Source organism: Oratosquilla oratoria, chromosome 4 (genome assembly GCF_046742065.1).
Source record: "Oratosquilla oratoria isolate Oo_2021 chromosome 4, ASM4674206v1, whole genome shotgun sequence".
Classification (NCBI taxonomy): Eukaryota; Metazoa; Arthropoda; class Malacostraca; order Stomatopoda; family Squillidae; genus Oratosquilla; species Oratosquilla oratoria.
Window position 1 is genome coordinate 27424394 of NC_134780.1, and position 20000 is coordinate 27444393.

The following is a 20000-nucleotide window of genomic DNA, read 5'->3' on the forward strand; positions in this document are numbered from 1 at the left end:
ATGTACATGAAGTGCAAATAATGACAAGAACACACAGTTCGAAATAATAAATGTAAATTGCCGAGGATAACAGAAAAAGCATGAACGCTTATTTCCATTGTGGTCCTCATCAGGTTATTATTCTACATTAAGCCACACGGACAAACATACATAGGGGGTTGAGGGGACCAGAGACACTCATGAGTAATACCAGTCAGTACACATATAACACATAAACATTGTTATAGTTTTGCTAATATTACTGAAATGTTTGTACACATAGGAACATCGAGTCCAAATATTTGAGCACCATCCAAAAGGAACATTGCATTAAGCAAAGGAACAACAAAATAATGCTAAACTGTAACAAAACAGTATGAGTGAGTACTATATCGGAGTAGTACCATTAATGATATACTGCATTTTTCTACATCTGTATCAACATGTATGAGTGAGTACTATATCAGAGTAGGGTCACCTATTAATTAAATCTAACATTTTACCTGAATCTCAGGACGGAGTGGGCAATTACTATGAGCACCAAGGAGTAGTACGTTATAACCTGAAGCACCAGAGGTAGGGTACAGGGGACCAGTACTCGAATGAGTAAAACAACAAGGAGAATGAGGAAAAAGGTCAGATCATAACTGTTCTCGGGACCTACCTGAGACATATGCCATATTATGACTGGCAAAACAAAGGTGGAAACCAATTTGTAAACATCAATCATTGTTATGCTGAACTAAACTTCTGAAAAAAAGGGGGAGGGGAGGTCAGAAACAGTTATGAGTGAACGCAGATATGGATGGTATTACCCATGGAATCAGGTATCCCTCACTAAGCTAGTAGTACACAAAATCAAGGCTGTTCTCTGTCCATAGCTGAGACATATAGTAACCCTTGACTTTTTTCTTGAAGGTAACTTTGCTATTTGTCTTCTTAATGGACACAGGTAGTGAGTTCCATAGTTGAGCACCTGTGAAGTGAAAACTGTTTTTGGTGAAGGGACCTCCATGAGGTACAATAAGAGACTCTTGACTGTTCCGGGTTCGGTTCTCAGCCGATAATGTAAAATTACAGCTCACATATGAGGGAGCAGAATTATGAATGACATTGTAAACCTGGTTTAGTTTCAGCTGCTGGACACGATATTTTACAGGTAACATTCCTACCTTGCTAAATTCTTCAATACCAATATGACTACGTTGAGGTAGGTTTAGTATGAATCTAATTATCTTATTCTGTGTAACCTGTAGCCGGGACTGGTTTTTTCTGCTCAGACTACTGTACCAAGAGCTACAAGCGTAATCAAAGTGATGTTGTAACAAGGCTGAGACCAGAAGCTTCTTTGTTTCCAGATCAAAATTTCTGGCTTTTCTGTACAAAAATTTGACTTTATGTGAACACTTGGAAACAATCTTATCTGTTATAGCATTCCCTGAGAGGGACTGATCTAAGGGTATTCCAAGATAGGTTACCTCTTGTTTTGACTCCAAGACATTAACCCCACATCTGACCTGTACATCGCTGCGTTTCCTGAGGTTGGGTTTGGATGCGAAGACAATACTTTCCGTTTTACCGAGGTGTAAGGACAGCCTATTATCTATGAGCCAGTCCTGGACCGATGACAGTTCGACACTCAGTTTCTCCTCTACTTCAACTGGGTCCCTACCTGAGACAATTAGAGCGGAGTCGTCTGCAAATAGCAGTAACTTACAGTTCACCGCACCTGGCATGTCGTTAATATAGATCAGGAACAGTAGCGGTCCTAGAATTGAACCTTGTGGTACACCACAAGTTATCTCTCTGTCATCTGAGCGGGCTTCATTTACCTGTACTAGTTGATTGCGACCTGTAAGGTAGGACTTGAACCAGCCAATATTCGCCACTCCTAATGCCTGAATTTTTTTTTTTTTTTTTTTTTTTAATATCATGGTCCACTGTATCAAATGCCTTTTGAAGATACAACAAGACTAAACCCATGTAATTACCTCTGTCGCATTCCTGTTTTATCAGATCGTAAAGGTATATTAAGCTGGTGTCTGTTGAGTAGTTCGTTCTAAAACCAGATTGCATACCGTATTGTAGATTACGTTCCCTGAGGTAGGTATCTAACTGATTGTATACGGTACGTTCCAAGACCTTCGAAATAATACCTAGAATTGAAACAGGCCTGTAGTTATCTGCCTCAGTTTTTGCGTTTTTCTTGTAAAGAGGTATTACCCGAGCCCTTTTCATGTCGCTTGGGATAAATCCTGAACCAATAGACAAATTTATTATGTGGGTTATTGGAGGAGTAATAATTGAGGCTCCATCTTTAACAAACCTCGCAGGAATGTCATCTAACCCTGTAGCCTTATTGGCACTTATGCTAGCCAGTAATTTAAACACTTCTTTTTGAGTGGTCTTATGCAGTTTGAAACACTTTGAGGACTTGTCCTTATAATACTCCTGAACGTACCTCAGCCCAAACTTCCCAGAACCTGTAGGGAGGGATTTAACTAGTTTTGTGGCAAGGGTTGTGGAAAAGGTGTTGAAGTGATTGGCTATGGTGTTCCTATCAGAGTTGAGCTCACCGTTTATCAAGAGTCCTATCCTGTCTACTTTGTTACTAGGCTTTGTGTGAACTTCTAGGGTCTTCAGTGTTTGCCAAAGCTTCCTTGGATCGTGTTTGTTCTGGTGCACCATCTTAGTACAATAATCAGCTTTGGCTTTATCCTTCCAATAATTCACCTGATTCCTATAGTACAGAAAGCCATTATAGTCCTCCTGATTTCCACTTTTCCTAAATCTGGCAATAAATCTGTCTCTATCTCTAATTAAACCCAGTATTTCATTAGTCATCCATGGCTCCGTCCTCTGTTTTATTCGTATCTCTTTGAGAGGCGCTACTCTATAATAGTAAGAAATGTGTACTTAAAATTAGACCAAGCCTTATAAACATCGGTACAATTTAGAACTGGCGACCAGTCTGTCCTACCCAGTTCATCTACAAAATGTTCTCGTGAGTAATGCTTCATGGAACGAAGCTTCACTGTGTTGTGCTTGTTGAAAATCGTCTTCCTAGCTTTCCTAGTACAATATATGAGCTTGTGGTCACTAAGACCATAATCACAAGCACCAGACTGCGTTATCTTGTTACGATCGGAGACCAGGATAAGATCTATGATGGACCTGGATGTGCCTGTTATTCTAGTGGGCTCGTCAATCAGTTGTGTCAGGCCATGAGATATTAGCAAGTTTCTCATTGCCAGATTTGTATTAAAATCACCTATGATAATAATTTCTTGATCATGCATATTGACCCGATTGAAACAGGTGGATTCTAATGCGCTATAGAAGGACATCTGTTTTGGTGGTCTGTAACAGACACCGCATAAGATGGGATGCGATTTGGGTAACAATATTTCTATCCACATGCCTAAAACGTGCCGCCCTGGGCCAAGTTCTCGGTGAGCCCCCTCCCCCTGCCCCATCACTACTTCCCATCTTCACCATCCCTTACTGCCTATTATAGCTATTGGCCTGCGAAATAATTAAACAGGTTATAAAGATGTTATTTGATGCCCCTATTGCAGAAAGGATAAGTGAAGAATATTTTATATCCTGTTGATTTTAACGCAAAAATCGTATAATACAGTAAAATATTCAGGGTTCATTTGACCTTTTTTATTATAGGTATTTTGTCAGCCTTGTGGGCGGCATGTCCAGACTAGAATTACCGCTTCACTAAATGTGCCGCCCTAGGGCATATACACCCCCCCCCCCCACAATGTGAGGACCCTACCTGTGAAGAGCAAGACAGACAGAATCATCTACTTCCCATCCGCCTTCAAAATCCTTTATCATCCTTACCTCTTTCAGGAGGTGACACTCTGCCCATAGCACAAAATATGGTTTGTTCCAGTATCACGCAAGTACATTTTCACTTTTCTTTTTTGCATTTGAAAGATATTTTTTTTAACTATTGAATGGTTACGCTAGGCTAAGTTTGAGTAGGTTATGTTAGGTTAGGAGCTATTGGACATGCAAGTTTCATGTTAATTATCCGTGGTTGCGTGATTCTGGAATTTTACCCAAGCGCTCTGTGAACAGCCGCTGTATTTCCTCCACCTTCTCACAAAAGGTGACAGATGGCAACTAGTCACTAGTTCCTGGTGCCTGTTAACCATTAATTTGTAACACTTCAAATGCGTCTCTGCCGACCACTGAGTGTGTGGGTTTCCAGCCAATGAAACTCAAGATAACAAACATTATCATAATATATACATCTATGCTGTAGAAACTCGTATGTTTAAAATTCTAAAAGGATCTCTCAGGAATAATAATCAAACACTCTCTAGGTGGAAGACAATGTGTATTTTCAATTTGCTCATTATCAAGTCTGTCTCAGAAAAAAAGGTCCAAGAAGAATATAAGAATTATAATATTCTTTGACAAATTCATATATATATATATATATATATATATATATATATATATATATATATATATATATAATATATACATATATATATATATATATATATATATATATATATATATATATATATATATATATATATATATATATATATATATATATGTGTGTGTGTATATATATATATATATATATATATAAATATATATATATATATATATGTGTGTGTATATATATATATGATATATATATATATATATATATATATATATATGATATATATATAATCTGAAAATTGCACCATTCTACTAATATCTACATAAAATGCTGGTATTCTGTATACCTGTCATACTTAATGGTTAATGAGGGACAAAAGACCTGGGAAAAGATACAGGCCTGAACAAGATTTAATGACAACTACATCTACATATGACTGCTATAACATGTCTTTAGGAATGATAATGAACAAAGATATATAGATATCGAAATAGGATTGCCAACAGTTCACTCAGACTGTAGAACAGTTTCCAAATCTCTTTCTATATACTTTCTTGCATTGATTAGTTTCAAGATTACAAGACGTTGCCCGTGCCAAGCATTTTTTCTTTTCAACATTTTTCGAACTTTTCAGGTTTATCACATAGGACTAGAGCATAGCTAACTCTAAATATGAAGATATGTAACATTCATTCACTCCCATTTATCATATGGTGTCATTCTATCAGGAAAGGCATCAGTAACCTCATCTCCCAATGTTGGACCAAATTCATGCCAGAAACTCACTCACCACAAAATGCATTCAGAGTTATGCATTCTCACTATGAAGATGCCTATGTCCATGTTAGGAATGATGAAGAACCCAGAATTATTCTAATATAGATGTACAGTACTGCCAAGAATCACAGTTTTACGATTACTAGTCAAAATGCTAACATAGCTTACTTAGGATGAGGGTAATCGTTCCTGACAAAATAGTAAATAGTCTAGATATGTAAATTGCTTTGCTATTCATGAAAATCTTCTTCACATGCTTTTTTCTTAATAACAGATGATTAGAAATATAATGTATCAATGATATGTGGGTCTAACAAAAAAAAATCTTTACCTCTATAATAGATATATACATGTGGTTCAATAAATCTGCTGCCCTGGATCTCCCTTGTTGGAGACACTGATGGGCAACAAGCACCAGTTCAGCCCATAAGTTACTCAGGAAAGAGATTTGTGTTGTTGTCCAGATGAGTGGGTACAGGACAGAGTATTAAAGGGTGTTTTGTGTTTTCTGGGTGGTGATTGCATCTGGGGCATTTGGTGTCTGTTGCCTGGCCAACTCTGTGAAGATACTTGTCTTGGGAGTGCTTTCCGGCTGGCTGGGAGAATTTGGTAATGCTATGAAATTTGGTGATCTATTGTGATGGGCTCGTTCTGTGATCTGAGTGTGTATATGGCTTTGTAAGGATGTATTGTAGGTTGCTGAGGCCAGGTTATTGTAAATGTTTCAGTAGAATACTCATGGGGTTGTTTTTATGTTGTGTTCAGCAGGCTGTGTTGGGGTGAAAGGGTGCACGGGATGGGAGGGCTTTTGCATTGAACTGTGTGCTTATAATTTTTATATGCTGCTCTATGGGAATTTTTTTTATTTCTGAATGTATATGTTCTTTTGATGTTGTTGTAGTGCAGCCAGTTATTTTTCTTAAGGCTTTATTTTTGTGTCATTTGTAGGATGACTGTTTGATTTCACAATTATTGACTACTATACTTTTGATGTGTAGTTATGTATAGGTCTTAGAAACTATCTATATACAGTAATAATGGTTACTTTCTGCTTTCCAAATCCTGTGCCTGCCACTGTTCTTGGTAGATTTGGTTTCTTGTCCATCTGTACTGGCAGGTCATCCATGTGTGGATTGAAGGCCATGTGTGAATTGAATATGAGATCCAAGAGATGAGGGGTTTTCATCCAGTGGAAGAGCATGCCCATTTCATTTGACTGTTGGGTGCTTCTCTGGCTCATGGTAGTAATTAGTTAGCAATAACTGATCTGAACATCCAAGGGGATGCAATATTATTTTTTCTTTCAGCCATAGTTCCAGCTTAATGAGGTAAATTTGTGCATTTTTTGGCTGCTATTTGGTTGTTGTAATGCTTGGCTGTTCATGTTAGGTCCTCTGAAGAAGTGAGAGCTTTCATGTTGTGCCCTGGGTTTGGTGTGGGGAAGTCATATGGGAATAGGTTATCTTCTTGGTGAAAACATGTTGTACAAAGGCTTACAAAGCAAGAGCTTACCGACAGACCTTTTGGTCCATAACTAGGCCGGATGCAATCTTTTGGTCCCGATATTCACACACGCATATGTACAGTATATTGCATGTGCAAGCATTTGTGTGTGTGTGTGTGTGTGTGTGTGTGTGTGTGTGTGTGTGTTTGTGTGTGTGAGATTCAACCTGGTGTGGGATCATGTGCTGGGCTCATGATCAATAGCTATCACCCTTCCTAATAAGAGCTTATAGCTCATATACTCATTACACATGTACATATGCTGTATAATAACAATATTGACACAATAAATGAAAATAAGAGATGAAGGATAAAAGTTGGTAAGAAGCTGAAATGGAAGCGGAAATAGTGTTGTTGTTTTTTTTCCACTTGCATTCATATTATATATTTATGACAGATGCATGAAAGAAATAAATGGAAGAAGCAACAGCTTAACACTTGAAAATGGTGATGATGTTGCAGGAAAGTGGAATAGAGAAATGAATGAAAATGGAATGAAAATGAATATAAATAAAAGAGAAGTGACAAGAATATTAAACATAATTTTAAATAGTTAAATATAAGAATACGAAACAGGTAGTTGAAACAGGCTGCTTGTTTTGACTACTTCCCTGGGTCAAAATTAAATATCAGAAACTGCCAAGAACTAGAAAACTAGAAAGAGTTGAGGAAATGAATAACCTTAAGAAGAATGTGGTAGTGCTGTACCCACTGAGCAAAGCCAGACACATACCCACCAAACTACAAAATTGATGACCCTTGAAGATATAATCAATATTTCTAGAAATGACAGACCAAAATATGCTAAGATGGTATTGGCAAACACAAAGAATGGCTCCAGAAAAAAAGACCAAAATAAATGCTAAATTGAAAAGCCACATACAGAAGACCTTTCCTCAGGCCAGGAGGGAAAAAAAGATGATCAACAAATGGAAGTGATGAAGCCCTGGAATGCAGAAGTGATAAGCAAATAGGAATGGAAGAAGATCAGAGATTTAAGGAAATTGAACATTTGTGAACAGTAAAATGTGGAGAGAACAAAAAAGGATTGTGAACTGACAGAAATGAATGATTGATATTAGCAGCGGGTAAGAATATCATATATATATATATATATATATATATATATATAATATATATATATATATATATATATATATATATATATATATATATATATATATAAATATATATATATATATATATATATATATATATATATATATATATATATATATATATAATCATATATATACACACATATATTTGTGTATACATATATATGTATAAATTTATACATACATACCAATGGCTTTTTCTCCCTTACAAGGGAGGTAACCAAAATACAAAGGCATATATATATATATATATATATATAATATATATATATATATATATATATGTATATATATATATATATATATATATATATAAATATATATATACACATATATGTATATGCAAATAAACATGTTTGAATACATACTGGGCAAAATACTTAATAGTAACTTGAATATCAAATACAAATATGATAATTTTCATATTATCAATGTGCTGTTACTGTCACTAACATATACTCTAATCTGCAAATATCTACATAAGTACTGAATAATTATGCATATACAGTTTTGCTCAAGAGTAAGAATAATATTCCTGAAACATCTTGCATACAAATCTGTACAGAATCTAACAAAATATTCTGTTGACTTGGTCAAGACATTTCTGTTTTTCTAATCCTGATTTATATTGTCATTTTTTTTTTTTCATAAATGAAATACTGTACAGACATCTTGCATGTCATGGTGTATGTGTAAGTTATTTCAGAATTGTCATTGCTAAAACACCTTCATTCCAAGGTTCATTTCAATCAACAAGAAATCCTCATCGAAGTAACTTCGTGACTATCGAAGTGAGCCCGTCTCTGAGACAACGGTCGGAGGGCCAATCAGGCGACAGTATTGTAACACGTTGGGGCTCCCCGTCCACCAATAGCACAGGGTTTCTCCTACGAGTCTCAGCATGGGTCTGGCACAGGGCACTAACGTCCTCCTGAAGAAGAGTCCCTCGAACTCAACGTTGGGTTCTCGAATGTCACCTCCGACACGTCGAGGAAGAGACTGGCTCTCGAGGAATCACACCACCCTAATCCTCATTTGAATATCTGCCCCCACTCACCGCCGTCTCTCCTGGCGGGCTTACACTCCATCCCCAACCCCCACACTAGTGTATCCTTAAGTAATAATATTCTCTGGGCTGTCGTCTCCCTTTAGGTATTTCTTCTGCACCTCCGGAGCGCCACTTGCCCGTTGTGGAGGTTTCCCTCCGACTTCGGGAAGCTGCCCTCCTCCTCATCATCTTCATTAGGAACTGGTCCCTTTTCCTTCAAAGTCGCCGTCTTCTACCGCAGGGTCCCGCCATCGCTCGGCTCCCCTCACCTCCTTCGTCAGCGCCATCAGTAGGGCCCCGTCGCTCCTCTCCACTTGTCCAGGGCTTTCTGGCTGAACTTGTACACCAGGTGGCGCTCCCTGATGGGTTCCAGGAATCCGGTGTGGTAATGGTATCTGGAAAAGGTCATCACAGGGCATCAGCTTCCGTAGCGACACGTAAACGACAACACACTGATCATGTTACAATGAGGAACAGAATCCTTTCTCTCTTTCTCCTGCGTCCTGTACCTGATTCCCCTGGCGAAATTGTCGTAGATGACGCCCTCACTGTTGCCGGCGCGCTGCCGGCTTCCCCACCGTTGGGCGATGGCGCTCGGGTTGACCAGCCTGAAGACGCCGCCGTCCTTGTCCTCCCACTTGATCTGGCTCGAGTTGGACGGCTCTTCCAACAGCCGGAAGAGAAACTCCCATATGGTGGGTCCCCGAACTGTAGGTCCAAGAGAAAGAGAAGGAACATTACAAACGGGTCCCATAGGTTCCAAGTCTCGGGTCCTGGAGTCCCCAGAGGTCCATAGGAGCTTCCAAGAGAGGTCCACAGACATATAGAGAGTAGTCGTTAGTTGGTGCTTAACGATGTTGTTAAGTGTTTGAAATTACCTCCGGGACACTAGACAACAGTACTCCCTAAATGAAGGACCTACAAGCAAGAAGACTCTAAGCTTCACCTGTTGACTCGCAAATGACCCCCCCCCCCAACTTATGGGACAATGTTCCTATGCTTCCCGAAGGCCACTTCAACACAGAATGAAATCGTCTGGTACCCAGTAACTTTTTCTGGTTTTTCGTCTAGCGACCTTCATGGGAAGCCGCTAGGGACTCCCAGGGACCTCAAGACCCTGCGGTTGGGAACTGTGGTTACGAAGGATCAACTAAATGGAAGACCATTTAACCTATCTCCATACTGACTAAAAAAAAAGGGGGGAAATGCATGTATATGTAGTGCACACACATTGTACTTGCCAGCACCTCGTCTAAACTAAGAATGTCACTAAACGTCTATTCTGAATAGATTACGTCTACTAGTTTGTATTGAAAGTACAAACGTACAACTTTATTAAATCAGACAAGTTGACAAAACGTTAATCTAAATATTTTATGCATTTCACACATCAAAACCCATGTAGAAGTACTTTTGGCACAAATTCATCAACAAAAATGAGTATAAAAACTGGACTTTTTCATAATTATTTATTATATTTTTTTAAAACGTTTATTGGCAATGGCACATTCTAAATTTTGTCCTAGATTAAGACAAACGATTTTATGCAGCTGAGGGCCACAGCTGTATAAAAGTCATTTGTCTTTGGTCAAAAGAAAACCAGTAAAGCGCCCCACATAGCGACACAGTTGGGGACGTCCCCGAGGCGACACGAGGACCCAACCCCGGTCTATGGTAATACTCACGTCTGTTCCTTTTGGCGTCCGACGAGATCTTCCGAAGAGCGGGGTCCTCCTCCGGGTTCATAGGCGCCACAGGACCTCCGGCCGGGCTCGAACCCACGTCCCCGACGCCCATAGGAGCAGGTCCTCCTCCCACTCCTCCTCCGCCCACCAGATCGCCGCCGCCTCCTCCACCATACTCCACACCACCGGAGGGTCCGCACGTGCCCTCGCCCAGGCGGTGGTAGGGCGAGGTCATGTCGGATTCTAAGGTGGGCGTGTGGTAGAGCTGTTGTTGGTATTGTTGTTGTTGTTGTTGATGATGCTGTTGTTGTTGCTGTTGCTGGGGTTGCTGCTGCTGGTAGGAGGACGAGTCGTTGAGAGGAGCGCCGCAGGAGTAGGAGTCCAGGGACTCCGGGTAAAGGAAGAGGTCATCGTTAATGAAGCCCCCTCCGCCGCCTCCTCCTCCTCCTCCTCCACCTCCTCCTCCTCCTTCGCCTCGGCCGCCGCCTCCACGCTGGTACATCTCGAGGCCGAGTCCACTGTCGGATCCTGCAAAGCCCAAGAGGAGATATATGTCAAGCAAGCCGTCAGGTCACATGAGGCCTTAATAGTTAAGGCTTAACGGAATGAAATCGATGCAAGCGAAAGAAGACCATCTGTCACAACAAGCACCACAGGGTGGTCGAACGTGGGTAATTAACATACACTTTATATATATATATATATATATATATATATATATATATATATGTATATATATACCTATATATATATATAATATTGAGGCATTGTGACAGGTTGGTGAAGGTGGGTGAGGAAGACATAAATCAGAGTCCAAGTTTATTTCTGACTAGTTTCGCACAAATAGGCTTCTTCAGAAGAAGCCTATTTGTGCGAAACTAGTCAGAAATAAACTTGGATTCTGATTCATGTCTTCCTCACCCACCTTCACCAACATATATATATATATATGTATATATATATATATATATATATATATATATATATATATACACATATATACCTATTTATTTGTGTATTTCTTATCAATCATTTATCTTCTAATTTATCTTATTACTTTTTCTTGGAACAAAATTGCCATTTAGATATACAGATATAATCACACTTGTGTCTCCAGTTTCGACTATTGAATAGAATATATACATATATATATATATATATATATATATAGTATATATATATATATATATATATATATATATATATATATATATATATATGATAACAATGATAATAACACATTCTTTCGGGAAAGCAGTTGTACCCCCAGACCCGGATGATACTCAACAGATCGAGAGACTCTTCTGAAGCTTTCGTCTTTCTAGCCAGTGGTGACTTCAATGCCACCATAGACAGAGCTCCGCTTCCGGTGGACGTTAGCATTGGTCTTCGTATACGTTTCTCTGGCTAGCGTCCCGTGATTTCCCCGAACCCCACCCCGGGCTCAGGCTACTGACAAGACCCCTAGGAGATGAGTTGAATCGCGTGGCGGCAGCTAGAGTGAAGGGCGAAAATGATACAATGTATATATCTATATATATATATATATATATATATATATATATATATATATATATATATATATACATATATATATATATACATATATATATATACATATATATATATATATATATATTTACGAAAAAAAGCTGGAGTGCGGGAACCACAATGGTGGAAACGTAGAAAACACCAGACTCAGAAGTAGGTAATTTATTCCCGACGTTTCGAGTCCTGTCCGGGACTCGTCCTCAGAGGATACAGTGGAATACAGAAATCACATGGCCTAAATATACGAGTCGCCGTGCCCACAGGAGGGACGCGGCAACCTGCGCCGGGCGAGAGCGTATGGTGGTGGAGGGGGGAGGAGAGAAGGGGACGCGGTAAACTGCGCCGGGCGAGAGTGCGTGGTGGTGGAGGGGAGAGAGACGGGGGGAGGACATTTACCCCCCGCCATTGTTCGTGATACCTTTCCACCTCTCTCTCGCCCTTGCATATATGGGGTTGAGTGTTATGAACCTATTTATGCTGTCTTCGTTAGTGACCCACGCCTCCAAGAACAGTTTGCCTCCTTTTCTGCTGTTGTTGTAGAGTACCTTTGCGGCCTGCCAGTCGAACTCGTGTTGATGTTGTTCAGTATGTTTGTACACCGCCGAACTCTGGTCTTTTCTATTTACTGACCTTTGGTGCTCTTGTAGTCTTGTACTAGCCTGTTTTCCTGTTACACTCACATAGCGCGCTGTGCAATCAGAGCAACTGACGTTGTACACCACCCTGGGCTGGTTCAATTTGATCACCTTATCCTTGACCCGGGTGACAGCTCCATGTAGCGTGTTGCTGGGTCTGTGCGTGATGGTAACACCATTTTTATTCAATATCCTCGCTGCGACCTCTGAAACACCCCTCACGTAAGGGACCGTTACCTTGGTTGTGGCTGTTTGTGTCTCGCCCCGGTCTATTTTTCTTTGCGGCGCCGTCCACCTTTTCACTACTTGATTCGGGTAGACGTTAGCCCGGAATACCCTCCTCAACTTGCTTCTTTCCTCTTTCAGCGACGCCTCTGTGGAGCAGACCCTCTCCGCCCTGTTCCACAACGTTTTCACCACACTCTTCGTGTGGCAGATCGGGTGATCACAACCGAAATCCAGCAATCGGTCGGTATGCGTTGCCTTCCTGTACAGGCTAGTGACCAAAATGTCACCTACGCGTTTCATCATTACGTCCAGGAACGGTAGCTCGCCTTCTGTCTCCTTCTCCATCTCGAATTGGATAGCCTCATGCCTCCTATTGAGCTGTTCCAGGAACCCATCTCTGTCCTTCAGGATTGCGAACACATCGTCCACAGCTTCAATGATGTTGGTGCAGCGGACAAAATCTCATTCTCGAACCGCTGCATGGTGATCTCAGCCAGGATTACCGAAATTGGCGAGCCCATGGGGGTCCCAATTCTCTGGTGGTACACCGTGTCTCTGTAATTAAAAAAGGTTGAGTCTAGGCATAAATTCACCAACCTCATCAATTCACTGGTGGAAAGTTTTTCATTGTCCAGGTAGCCCCGTGTTTCCTCCATCGCGGACAACACCGCCCGTTTCACGAGTTCCTGCGGTAAAGACGTGAACATGGACTTCACATTGAAAGAGACAATAACCTCATCACTCTCCACTCTGACGTTTCGCACTTTTTCCAGTGTGTGGTGGCGGAGGGATGGGGGGGGGAGAGAATGTGGGGAAAGCCATTTACTCCCCGTCGTTGTCCATGATACTTCTCCACCTGTTCCTTGCTCATGCGTATAAGGGGTTGAGTGTTATGGACCTGTTTATGCTGTCCTCGTTAGTGGCCCACGCCTCCAAGAACAGTCTGCTCCCTTTTCTGTTGTCCCTGTATAGAACCTTTGCGCCCTGCCAGTCGAACTCGTGTTGATGCAGTTCAGTGTGTTTGTACACTGCCGAACTCTGGTCCTTTCTGTTTGCTGCCCTTTGGTGTTCCTGTAGTCTGGTACTTATGTATGTATATATAAGTGTTATATATATATATATATATATATATATATATATATATGTGTGTGTGTGTGTGTGTGTGTGTGTGTGTGTGTGTGTGTGTGTGTGTGTGTGTGTGTGTGTGTGTGTGTGTGAGTGAGTGTTGTCACGTATCCCAAAGTTCACGTGCTTTCTTTGTAGTGATGTTCGCAAGTTGTCGGCCAGCACGCAGTTTTCACACACACACCCCTTTTATCGCCCAGCTGTGGACCAGTTTGACACACCCAGTAGGTCAAACATGGTCAGATCAGCGGCATCTTTTATTAATCCCTTGCCCTCAGGTCATGTAGCCGTGAACGGGAGGATCGGGGCGCATCTTGCCAAATTGTTTCAAGTATATTTCTTTTTTGTCTATGTACTTATTTTAGTTTATTTTATGTAGGGTAACCAGATTGTCTTCCAACTTGTTGTGTTGGGGGTAACACAATTACCATATGATGGTACGCAAGCCGTGCTCAAATATTTGTATCTTAAAAGATACTGTGTACAATATTGCTCTTGTATGGTAATATTCTCAATCGCCGGCCGACTGGCTGGACATATGTGCGCGCATGTAGAGTTGCCATGTTATTATTCTGTAATCCTTTTTACTATAATCTTTGTGTTAGTATCAAGGTTTTTATGAGTACGTGCATAGTAGTCTTGTGTGGGTGTTTTAAGGTTGTGTAAGTGGGTAAGGCTTCTATGCCGTTTTCAAAGTGGGATAGGGAAATATATATATATATATATGTATATGTATATATGCGTATATATATGTAATATATATATGTATATGTATATATGCGTATATATATGTAATATATATATATATATATGTATATGTATGTATATTACAGTATATATATATATATATGTATATATACATATGTCGCTGTCCAATAGCGAATTTCTCGAATATATATGTATGTATATTATATATATATATATATATATATATATGTATATATATATATATTATATATATACACATATATGCACATATATATATATATATATATATATATATATAGTCCATATATATATACACTCACACCCGCGCACACACACACACACTATATATATAGATATATATATATATATATATATATATATATATATATATATATATACATACATACACGTGTGTGTGTGTGTGTAAATTAATTCTTTACTTAAATATACCATGCATACTAAATACGTGTGAACCTTGAAATGTGACTGTAATGCACTGCACCTCATCAATGGAGGACATCAGGAGGAAGACGAAGAAAAGGAGGAGGAGGAGGAGGAGGAGGAGGCAGAGGACCGGATACGGGGAGTTTACAACGAGTCATGCAACATACCGAAATGTAACCCTACCCCCTCCCCCCTCCCTCCCTCCCCCGTCCCTTAATGATATTCATGACTGATTTATGAGTCATGCTCACCACCAGGGTGCCATGCAAACAAGATCCTGAAGACAAAGAAGAGAATAAAAAGAAAATTGTTGTTGCCAACCTGAATTCAAAGTTGTCGCATCCGGCGAACGGAGAGTTCCAATCGGTAGTGTTGCAAACTTCTCTCACGGAATACGTAAACGTGTCTAGCACGTGATTCAAGACTGTGCTGAATCATGCGAGCACACACACACACACACACACACACACACACACACACACATACACACACACACACATATATACATATATATATATATATATATATATATATATATATATATATACACTTTGTACCTTGAGAATGTCAATATAGCCGAAAGCGCTTGATTTTCCTATCTTTTATTTTCAACGTGGTGATCTGTGCATTTATGAATCACGTGTTCAACTGATTTTGGTTGCGTATGTATATAGTTACGATGTGCCGTCATCAGAATTTGAATTTTACTGATTGAAAAATATTGTAGATTTTTCTATACCACATTATGACATTAAAAAGAGAAGAGATAAAATCAAGACGGTGACGAGTATTTATCGTCCTTAAGAGGACAAGGCCAAGAACCCACTTCGTGGAAGCCTCGGACTTCGACCAAGCGGGAGAACCCGTAACCAGTTTGACAAAGAACATGGACTAGAGGCTTTTACCTCTTCAACGCGGTGACGTCCCTCCAGTCTCTGCGGAAATTCATTCCGCCTAAGGGGGCAGACCTAGGACTCGAACCGGGGTCTCGGTCGACCGAGAACCCCCTTTCGAGTCCTAGGTCACCCCCCTCCCCCCAGCCACTCCCCGCCCTTCCGAACTGGATCAAAGGTCCACGAAGTCTGTCACCAACTTGAGGATCCTGAGATCGGGATCTTGTTCGACCTAGGGAGATGGGTAACGGTGATCCCCTTGCAAGGCGAGGATGACTCGCTCCCTAACGTTCCCTGACATTTCGCGAAGGGGGTCGGAGGGAGCCCCCCCCCCAACCGTGTCAGGCATCGTCAGCATGGACTACAACACCGCCCTTAGCTGACGAAAGAAGGGAAATTGGTATTCTGTCAGCAATAGCCAGCGCCTCTGTCTTTAAGGGAAAGATGGCACCGAGGAGGTGGTCAAGGGGAGATTGAAGGAAGGAGATAGGCCTCTCATTATATGTGGTGGGTGACTCTGCTCCGTAGGGGAGTGGTCATGGTTGAACCCCCCCCCCCTTGTCTTAAGGATTATCCTGACGGCTTCTGACTCCCCACCTGGTCCAAGGACTCCCACTCGATCGACCACGACACTCCTTCTTCGACAGATGGTACGTGTAAGGACCATCTAGACCAGTCATTCTCAACGGGGGCGATATCGTCCCCCAGAGGGCGATTTTTGAGCTCAGGGGGGGCGAAAAACGTCACGGTTATTGCTTCTGACAAATTTTAAGCCTAATATAAAAGACGTAGCAGCGAAACACCAGCTGGGCCCAAGGATCTCATTAAAACACAACGTGAGCAAAACTTTTTAAATTAGTTGTTTATCATTGTTGCAATAATTTTTATTATTATTTTCCAATTAAGGGGGGGCGATCCTTTTTTTTTCAATTGAAAAAGGGGGCGATATGGCTAAAAAGGTTGAGAAACCCTGATCTAGACGATTCTTTACTCTGATATTGAGCGAGAGAGAGAGAGAGAGAGAGAGAGAGAGGGTGGGAGAGGAAGAGAGAGATAGAGCCTTCAAGGTCTATCGGCAACATGACAATGGTAATATCCTCTTCACTCAAGGAATCATTCAGGCGGACGTTTCTTTTCGTATTTTCTGCAAAATACTTCGTTCGCGCAGAAACACAACTGCACATCCTCGAAGCAGTTTCGTTTGCCTTGAAATCACTGGTGTAACGGCTGGATACTGTGTAACGGTTGGATACGGTGTAACGGTGGGATACTGTGTAACGGTTGGATATTGCGTAACGGTGGAATACTGTGTAACGGTTGGATATTGTGTAACGGTGGGATACGGTGTAACGGTTGGATACTATATAACGGTTGGATAATGTGTAACTATTGGATAGTGGGTAACGGGTGGATACTGTGTAACGGTTGGATACGGTGTAACGGTGGGATATGGTGTAACGGTTGGACACTGTGTAACGGTGGGATTCGGTGTAACGGTTGGATATGGCGTAACGGTTGGATACTGTGTCACGATGGGATACGGTGTAACGGTTGGATACTGTGTAACGGTGGGATACGGTGTAACGGGGACGGTGTGTCCATAGAAAAGGAAAGCCACCGTACAGGTGATGCAAGTGGATCAAGAGAAAGATCGAAAGAAAGCTGAAGATCCTGATCAAATCCTTCAGATCAGTCAAATACCTAATCACGTGATCATAATAATAATAATAGTAATAATAATGATAATAATAATAATAATAATAATAATAGTAATAGTAATAGTAATAATAATAATAATGATAATAATAATAATAATAATAATAATAATAATAATAATAATAATAATAATAATAATAATAATAATAATAATAATAATAATGATAATAATAATAACAACAACAATGCTGATGATTATTTTGTTTCTTCATTCATTTTTTAACTACTTTGGCAGGGGTTTTGAATCTGGAAAAAATAATCGCTTCTTCATACGGATGAAGTACGAATGGATGGACAATTGGATGGATTCAAGACTGAGGAGAATAAGTGGATGACCAAAGAAATGACGTCACTGCTGACCACAAACTGATCGGATGACGGAGTGGGCCCGGGCGCCAGCCTCTGGAGGACAAGAGCCAGAGATAGAAGGGGGTTCGAGTCCGCTAGAGAATCAACGCGAGGCGAATGTACGGGTATTATACGGTCTCCAGTCACTTAATTCTCTAATAAAGGCTAGCATGTCTAGCCCCCTCACAAAGCAGTTCACAACTGAGAAAAAATAAAAATATAGATAAGAATCATAATGATAGTATTTTGTTTTATTCATTATTGTTTATATTATTATATTTCTATTCATTATTATATATTTTTTTCGCATCCGACCTAGTTATGGACCAAAAGGTCTCTTGTCGGCATGTTCCGCCTTTGTAATCCTTTGTAAAATAGATATAAATAGTAACAGATATATAAATAAACAGAATAACTAAAGTTAGGTAAACTGTAAAGTAAAACAAGAGAAACTATAAGCTACATGCAGATCCGTTGTGTTCCCCCACGACGACTAGCTGGGGCGAGGAATTCCCCGCTCCAGACAACATTACTGATGCACAAAAACTTTTCCTGTTGGATGTACTTATTCTTCTTCATCTACCCAATTCGCTTTATTTGTTTGTCTACTTATGATGTACTTATTCTTCTTTATCCACCCAATTAGCTTTATCTAATTATCTATCTATTAATTTGAATATTGACTTTATATGTGTTATACTGCGACTGTCCCTCCTTTCTGCTGTCTTCCCCCATCCTCTTGATACTGTACTGCACCATTTCTTTGTATATATATATATTTCCATTTTCACCTGTTTCCCTTGTGGTAGAGGGGAGAAAGAACACTGCCACAGATTCTTCCTATTCGGGTCGTAAAAGCGGCTAAAACGGGACGAAGTGATGGGACTGGGCACCCTGCTCTGAGTAAGTAACCCTAACGGGTACATTTTTACGAGAAGTCAAGACAAAAGAGTGTCTGGGAAGAGTTTTCAAAAAAGAACCCACAAGGTTTGGGTCTTTTAATATGCGTTGTACAAATGAGAATAAAACAGAAGAGATAAGAGATAAAATGATTATTTATTTTAATCGTGTTTACTCACCCATTTATTTGTCTATTTGTGTACCTATCCACCTATTTATTTAGGTTTTTTATTCATTTGCTTATTTATCTTATATTTCTTTAGTTACTATTTGAATTATCTGTGTGCCTATTTATCGAGAGCTAGAGAGTCAGCCCGTGACGTCACATGGTCTTAAATGCCCAATTTCTGACGAAAGCTATCATGCTTAACCACCACGCTGAGCGAGTAACTGATCAAAGGCTACATTGTCACAATACGATGACTCATTTGGTTCATGTGAACGCCCCTTCTTACAGTGTCTGTGTGTACGGTATGTATGTATATTGTACGTACAAGTATGTATGTATCATGTCTGTATGCATGAATGCATATATGTATGCATGGGCATATACATATACGTATATATATATATATACATATATTTATATATATATATATGTATATATATATATATATATATATATATACAATATATATATGGATACTATTATATGTACATATGTATGTATATATGTATTGCATGTATGTGCATTATATATATATATATATATATATATATATATACATGCATAACATTATATGTACATAGGTGTGTATATATGTATTGCATGTATGTACACACACACACACACACACACACACACACATATATATATATATATATATGTATATATATATATATATATACATAATATATACATGCATACCATTAAATGTACATATGTATGTATATATGTATTGCATGTATGTGCATTATATATATA

General features: G+C 39.8%; 1 protein-coding gene across 1 annotated transcript in view; it reads right to left on the reverse strand.

Moving 5' to 3' along the window:
- Positions 1–8123: 8123 nt before the first annotated feature.
- The window catches only part of LOC143024708 (uncharacterized), a 34249-nt gene continuing 22372 nt past the window's right edge, over positions 8124–20000 (reverse strand). Inside the window, exons 2-4 of the mRNA XM_076183757.1 lie at positions 10528–11055; positions 9352–9550; positions 8124–9237 (exon numbers count right to left, since the gene is read on the reverse strand). Of these exons, the coding sequence (XP_076039872.1) occupies positions 9129–9237; positions 9352–9550; positions 10528–11055 (836 nt within the window). The 3' untranslated portion in view covers positions 8124–9128. The remainder of the gene's footprint in view (positions 9238–9351; positions 9551–10527; positions 11056–20000) is intronic.